General features: G+C 44.2%; 1 protein-coding gene across 1 annotated transcript in view; it reads right to left on the bottom strand.

Moving 5' to 3' along the window:
* The window catches only part of LOC117953076 (titin-like), a 225,219-nt gene that overhangs the window by 153,095 nt on the left and 64,193 nt on the right, over window positions 1-7,931 (bottom strand). Inside the window, 8 exon segments of the mRNA XM_034885791.1 lie at window positions 266-544; window positions 931-1,212; window positions 1,743-2,021; window positions 3,209-3,496; window positions 4,425-4,703; window positions 4,808-5,089; window positions 5,183-5,461; window positions 7,445-7,726. Coding sequence (XP_034741682.1) covers window positions 266-544; window positions 931-1,212; window positions 1,743-2,021; window positions 3,209-3,496; window positions 4,425-4,703; window positions 4,808-5,089; window positions 5,183-5,461; window positions 7,445-7,726 — 2,250 coding nt within the window.

Genomic DNA, 7,931 nt, shown 5'->3' with positions numbered 1-7,931 from the left:
AACATGGGGACAACATGAGGACAACATGGGGACAACATGAGGACAACATGAGGACAACATGAGGACAACATGAGGGTTAAACATTGCACCTATGATTGAGGACAGTGGGACTAATCTTCTTAATAATCTTAAATTTCCATCCGCACGGTAATTGACGACTTATTTGAAATCAAATGAAAATGCTTCACGGAAACAGAAACATTTGATGAGTTCCCGGACATTAACGAGTGAAACATAACCTGAAAAATAACCGCTGAGAACGTACCTGCCACGCTGAGTCTGCAGGTGGAGGAGGCGGAGCCGATCTGGTTCTCGGCCCGGCAGGTGTACTCTCCCACGTCGGCCTTGCTGGCTTTGCTGAGCTTCAGACAGGCCACGCCCTTGGTGTACTCCAGCCTGCAGGTGGGGCTGGACCGGATCTTCCCGTCCGCCTTGAACCAGGACACCTTGATCTCCGGCGTGCCCGCCACCTGACACTTCAGACACACGCCGTCCCCGGACGTCACCTCCATGGGCGCCAGGGACTCCACGAAGTACGGCGGCTCTGCGGGGACAAACAGGTCCCATGTCAAACTCAACTCCTTAAAAGGACTCGTGTTGGTGAGTTACACAAAGTTATAAACAACGTTTTGAACAAAATGTGTTTCGGTTGACTGTCTGGTATCCATAACAACAGTAACATCTCTTCAGAAGGTATCCATAACAACAGTAACATCTCTTCAGAAGGTATCCATAACAACAGTAACATCTCTTCAAAAGGTATCCATAACAACAGTAAAATCTCTTCAGAAGGTATCCATAACAACAGTAACATCTCTCCAGAAGGTAACCATAGTAACATCTCTCCAGAAGGTAACCATAGTAACATCTCTCCAGAAGGTAACCATAGTAACATCTCTCCAGAATGACACATAAAAAGGTTGAACTGACCGAGGATGGACACGGCTGCGCCACACGTGTCCGTCCCTGCGTCGTTGGACACTCGGCAGGAGTACGTCCCGGCGGCGTCCTTGTCGTCGGTGCTCAGGCACTCGAGGATGCAGGAGCTCTCCGTGGTGGTGATGTTGTGTTTGTAGGAGGCGAAGACCTCCTGGCCGTCTTTGTACCAGGTGACGGTGATTTTAGGCGTCCCGGTGTACAGGCACTCCAGCGTCACCGGTTTGCCCTTCTCCACCGACACGTCCTTCAGCTTCTTGGAGAAGGTCGCCGGCTCTGAGATCCACAAGCACACAGGTGGAGAATATTACAGAAGGAAAGGTATCGGAAGACAAACACACCGACACCGCAGTATGGGCTTACAAAGGCAACGAACACGTCAAAAAAGACAACGAACACGTCAAAAAAGACAACGAACACGTCAAAAAAGACAACGAACACGTCAAAAAAGACAACGAACACGTCAAAAAAGACAAGGAACGCGTTGAAAGGCAACGAAAACGTCAAAGAAAACAACAAACTGTTGAAAAAGGGGACAAACTGTTAAAGAAAACGTCAAAAAAGGCAACAACAAGGAGAGAAACTGTTGAAGGAAGAGACAAAAAAAGCAACAAACATGTTGAAAAAGGCGACAAAACATCCAAAACTACATAAATGGAGAAAATAGCGACTGACGGCTCATCAATTTTTCATGACATTTCCATGACTTTTTCATGACTTTTACATAAAACTTTTCCAGTATTTTCAAGACGTATGAATGCTTTATACCCTGCTTATGAATGACTATATAACGGAGGAGAACCGACCTTTGACGGTGAGATTAACGGCGCAGCTTTCCTTTCCAGCGTCGTTGACGATCTGACATGTGTACTCCCCGGCGTGGGACCGGTCCACGCTGATCAGCTCCAGCAGGACTTGGTTGTCCTTCAGGGAGAAGTTGCAGCCCCGGCCCACCAAGATCTCCTTGGTTCCTCTGAACCACTTCAGCTTGAGGGGGGCACTGCCCTTCACCATGGCGGAGAAGGTGACGTCGGAGCCGGGCATGGCGTCCACCAGCTGCGGTGGCACAACGAAGGACGGAGGTTCTGGGTAGAAGCAGACAGTAAATCATCAAACAGGGCGCCATCTTTCATCTAACTCTCTTAATGGCCCTTTCATAGGGAACGACAAACTGGAAAGACCACAAAGAAGAAGAATGTATTTCTGTATTTTCCATATTACTTTAAATTTTTTATTATTCAGTGTGCTGATATACTGCAATAGCAGCATATCAGCACACTGACTATTATTGCCCTACTTATTATTATTATTTCGCCAGATTTTTGTCCCGCTACTAGTCACGGAGCGTTGCCAACATGCGCACACACAATACATCAAAACGTGTGTAATGTTCGGGAATGGTGTGCTATGACTTTTCTAAGAGATTTGCCACGCAGTTTTCAGGACATCAGCAAAAAACGGCAAAACATTTCTCATTGACTTTCATGGGAAAAGTGCGGGAAATAGCTCAACATTGTTCCTCCTTTCACCGCCATTTTAAACATCGTCCACAGTTCTGAGCAAAACACAGAGCGAAGCACTTTTTTACATTGCTGATACGCCCACATTGTTAAGTTTATCCACATAAATTCTTTATCACTACGTTCACAAAGGTCTTCTGGTGCCCACGAGAACCTTATTTTATTGATATCTTGTATCCTTTTGGTAATATGACCATTTGTTTGAGAGCTTGTTCAGTGTCACTGATTACAGATCAAAGGCATAGTGTGTGTCCCTGTGTGTGTGTGTGTGTGTGTGTGTGTGTGTGTGTGTGTGTACGTGCCCACAGGAATGCACGCACACAAATGGACTACCTGACCAACTGACTGACTCCTAACTGACTTCAGGCCTCAACACTGACAACTGTTTCATAGAAGACAGACTAGGAAAGGAGGAGGAGGAGGAGTGGTGGTGGTGGTGGTGGTGTGAGACTGGTTGGTTTAGCGTTAGCTGTTTCTGGGAAACGTAAATGTCATACATAGGTTTTAAAAAGTTATATCTCTGAAGGGTTACGACCCTTTTATTATTTTTATTGAGTTTTATTGCTATTCAGATGAGCACCAAGTAGTAGACACAATGATAACATTTCTGCAGAATCTTCTGCAGGGTTTCTGTAGGTTTCACCAAGTCAAATTCAAGACTTTTTAAGGCATTTAAAGAAGCCCTGCCACATGTTTTTCATGATGTAAGAAAAGTGCAAAACATGGATACAAAGCGTCCCATCGTTCCTGACCTTTGACCACCAGGGTTGCCGTGGTTTCGCTGGACCCCGCCTTGTTGACGGCTTTGCATTTGTACGCCCCGGAGTCGGAAAGGCTCAGCGTGGACACCCTCAGTGAGCAGCTGTTGTTGCTAAAGGAAATCTCATGATTGGGTCCGCTCTGGATCTCCTCCCCGTCGTGGTACCAGGAGATGGTGAACGGGGGGGAGCCCGACACTTTGCACTCCAGCTCTCCAGCTGTTCCAAAGATGGCGTTGCAATCCTTCAATTTTCTGGAGAAGGTTGGAGGAACGGTCTTGTCTGGTATGGAGGAGAACAAGGAGTTAGTGGAGCATTGGAAAAACAATTGGGGAGAATGGGCTGCCATTAACACAGCTGGGATATTCATAACTACTGAAAACTAACATTATATGTCTGGTCAGATTAATAGTGGTGGGGGGGGGGTTCCTAAAACGATACTTTTAATTAAATTTATTAATCTGTTTGACCGGGACAGTCCACCGTTAATTAACGTTGGTGTAAATGAACCCAAATTAGCCAAAAGGCTATTCATTCCATGACTTTTCCATGACTTTTTCTTGACTTTTTCTTGACTTTTTCATGAATTCTTCATGTCTTTTTAAATGACTCAATTAAGACCGGGTGTTTTTTTTTTTTTGTTTCATTTATTTTTATAATTTAGTGTGCAGTTACTTGAGTTGAAGCAATATTTAATAAAAAGGAAGGATCATTTATCGACTGTAATACTTAGACTACTGTGATTTCTACAGTAATGCTTAGACTACTTTGGTTTCTACTGTATTACTTAGAGTACTGTGATTTCTACTGTAATACTCAGACTACTGTAATTTCTATTGTGATACTCAAACTACTGTGATGTTGTCATAGTTGTAATTTACTTTACAGCTTTCTACTGTAAAATCATATACAGTAGTGTTACCGTGAAATCTAGAGTAATAACTGGAGATTTCATAGATATTATTTACATTGCAGTAGTTAACATCCGAGAACATTGGCTTCTGTTACACTAAATGAGTAGTTTTGTATTTGTTGTTATATCTGGCACCCCTTAAATTGCACTGTGCCCCAGATGGATGTATATTTCTCAAAGTAAGCTGTAAAGAAGATATTGGTACCAAAGCTCAGGTATGTTATTGGCCCTACCTTGAGGACTGTTAATACTCCCCAGCCCTAGTCCTTAAAGTCCAAGTAGGAAGAGCACACCAACCTAAGACAGTGAGGTTAATTCTACTCAGGTCCTTCCCGACCTCGTTCATAACCTCAAACGTGTATTCTCCAGAGTCTACTTTCTCCGCGGAGAGAACGTTCAGGCTGGAAATCATCTGAGAAAATGATATTTTGTATTTCCTCCCAGAAGCCAGCTCGACACCGTCCTTGAACCACTTCGGTATGAGCGCCGGGGTGCCGCACACTTTGACTTCCAGGGCAGCCATGTCGCCGGCTGTCACGCTCAGAGCGTCGGGCTTGTCCACTATTTTAGCAGGTTCTGGAAGCAACAGAGAAGAAGCAGAACATGTTCTTACTCAAACCTGCAGGAGGGAAGATGATAAAAAAACTGCATGAGAAAGAGAGAATTATATGATTACAAACCTAGAACAGTCAAGTTAGCGAAACACTCCACACTCCCAGCATCATTTTTGAGTTGGCAGGTGTATCTGCCTGCCGTGGTTGCATCAGCCTTAAAGACTTTAAGAGCGACCAGGTTGTTCTCAAAGGTGATTTTCCTGTTGTCACCGTCCCTGAGAATGTGATCCTTGTCTTGAACCCAGGACACAGTAATGGGTTCAGAGCCTTTAACAGTGGCCACAAGGGTCACCTCCTCTCCCAGTATCACTGTCATGTTGGACAGTTTCTTCACAAACGACGGCGGCTCTGAGGGGAGGAGAGAAACTCAAAGTCAGCAAGGTGACAATACTTAACTAATAGTTATGATTTTAATTTGAGACTATCGCAATTTCCACTGACCTCTGAGTTTAACGGCTGTCTGGCAGGTGTCACTTCCTACACTGTTTGACACTTTACACTCATATTCGCCGGCATCCAAGGGCTCTATCCCAATGATATGCAGCGTAGCCGAGCTGCCCTCGCTCACCATCTTAAACTTCCTGCTCTCCATCAGAGGTTTCCTGTCTTTGAACCAGGTGATCTGGAACGGAGCTGTACCGCTCATCTCGCAGTACAGACTCACGTCCTTACCCTTCAGCCCTTCAACGGGCTGAGGTACTTTGACAAAAGATGGCGGGTCTACAGAAAGATCAGGAAACTGTTAGAGAGGCATACACGGGAAAATAATCCATGACCAAATCTTAAAGCTGAAACCCGTAACATTTTGTGTGTTGTTGTGCTCTGCAGTATTACATCCCCCTCAGCTAAGATGGCGGGCTGTTATGGACGTTTTGGTAAAAGGTGAGGATGTTGGAACTACAGACAAGATGGCAGAGCTGCGTACTAACGTCTACATGGCGGAATATTTTTGAAAAGATAAAATGGGATTGTAATTGGGGCGGCTGTGGCTCAGTGGTAGAGCGGTTGCCTGCCAATTGGAAGGTTGGTGGTTCGATCCCCGCCCCTGCAGTCATTGTCGAAGTGTCCTTGGGCAAGACACTGAACCCCGAGTTGCCCCCGGTTCTGCGCATCGGAGTGTGAATGTGTGTGAGTGTGTATCTGATGAGCAGGTGTGTAGATGTGTGTGAGTGTGTATTTGATGAGCAGGTGGCCTTGTACGGCAGCCCCGGCCACAGTGTATGAATGTGTGTGAATGGTGAATGTTTCCTGTAGATGTAAAAGCGCTTTGAGCAGTTGTTAAGACTGGAAAAGCGCTATATAAATACAGCACATTTACATTAAATTTAATTTTGGGAATTAGGTCTGAGGAAGCTAAGTTTATGGGCAAATTTTGTGTGTTTCTCTAGGTTGTACTCATGTATATTTCTTTAAACTACACTTAAAAGGGTGGAGTTGCTGTCAAAGATGGTTTGAACTACAGCTAAGTTGTTGAAAGTTGTTGGATCTTCAGTCTTGGCTCCTGAGAAAATGGACAAGTTGTGAAAATGTGTTGAAAGCAGAAACGATGGCAGAACTAATGCAGAATTTGTCGGGACCATAGTTTAGATGGCGGACTTGTCAGTGATCAAATGGTAAAACTTTTGGGTAAAAAATCTGTTGGAACTACAGCTAAAATGGCTGTGTAGTGGAAGTGCACTTGGATGAGCTTCTTGTGGAAGGATCATGGGATAACATGATAACTACAATAACAATAAGTACAAAAGAAGACTTGGTTGTAACTACAACTATGATATGATGGCAGATTTGGGAAATACAACCCAGCGTTTAAATGGACGATGGAACTACGGTTTACATTGTGGAGATTTAATTTAAATTTGTAGATTTTTGGGGAAAGATGTTCACTTAAAACTACAGGTGGCAAGACAGAGTTGTTGGGGAAGGGCGATGGAGCTAACTGAAGGGGCTGACTTGTCGAATTTGTTTTAAGTACAGCTAAGATGGCTGAGTTGTAGAAATTAATTAGAACTAGAACAAGGAAAGTAATTAAATTTGGAATTTGTTAGATAAGATGGCCGACTTGTGGAAGGGCACTGAGATGAGCTGTGATGGAAAGGTCATGGGAATACAAATAAAAATAAGACTAAATCATAGAATTGGTTGGAACTACAACTATGATATGATGGCAAATTTGTTTGTAGAAGGACGTTGAAACTACAGTCCAGATGATAAACCTGTAAATGTTAGATCGAACTACAGCTTACCTGGTGGAGTTGTGGTGGGAATTGGAAGAATTTTGGGAAAAGATGTTGGAGCTACAACCCAAATGGAATTGTGGAAGTGCACTGAAACCCTGAAACTACCGGTGACAAGACAAAGCTGTTGGGGATGGACGTTGGAGCTACAGCTAAATGGTGTGATTGGGGAATTATAGGGAATAAGGTCCCAGCATGTTTTAATTTAGATCGCCCAAACAGAGGGCCAACCCAAAGAGCCAATGAACATTTCTCAATAGTGGAACAACACAACTAGCATTAAAGTTGCCAGCCTAAGCTGTCAGCAACACCATCAGGGATTGATATATAAAGGGCTTGGAAAAATGTTACGTATTTCAGCTTTAAGCAATACAAAACAACTGTAACTAAAACCTCACACTGAAGAGCCTATGCATCTAAAACTCAGACAATGAACAACAAATGATTAGGACGTCAGTGAGAGGCTGACCTTTAACGGTAAGGGTGGTGCTGCAGCTGACACTGCCAGCATCATTCTGAGCTTCACAGGTGTAAACGCCATCATCGTCAAAGCTGGCAAGGCCCAGTTCCAGGACCGCTACTGAATCAACAAATGATGTCCTGTAGTTGCCCCCATCTGTGACCTTGGTGTCGTGTTTGTACCAGGTCATTTTTAGAGGGGCTGTACCACTCACTTTGCACTCCAGGCGGAGTGACTCACCCTGCTTCACAAACTTAGTGGCAGGGAGTTTCAGCAGAAACTCAGGTGGTTCTGGAAAGCCAAAATAAAGATGTATTAGCTACTGGAAGATGTAGGGACTACTGTTAGACTAGATTGTTACAAGAGATACATGAAGTGAGCAAATGAGATGATCTGAGCAGATGAGCTGACAACGATGGGTTAACAGTAGAGACGGGATGGGTGTGAAAAAAGCAAGTGCATCACAAAGGCGACAGATAGTTCTTGATGAGAAGCT

This window comes from Etheostoma cragini, chromosome 11 (genome assembly GCF_013103735.1).
Source record: "Etheostoma cragini isolate CJK2018 chromosome 11, CSU_Ecrag_1.0, whole genome shotgun sequence".
Lineage (NCBI taxonomy): Eukaryota > Metazoa > Chordata > Actinopteri > Perciformes > Percidae > Etheostoma > Etheostoma cragini.
The sequence above is the reverse complement of the archived record's forward strand: the minus strand, read 5'-3'. Positions and strand labels throughout refer to the sequence as shown.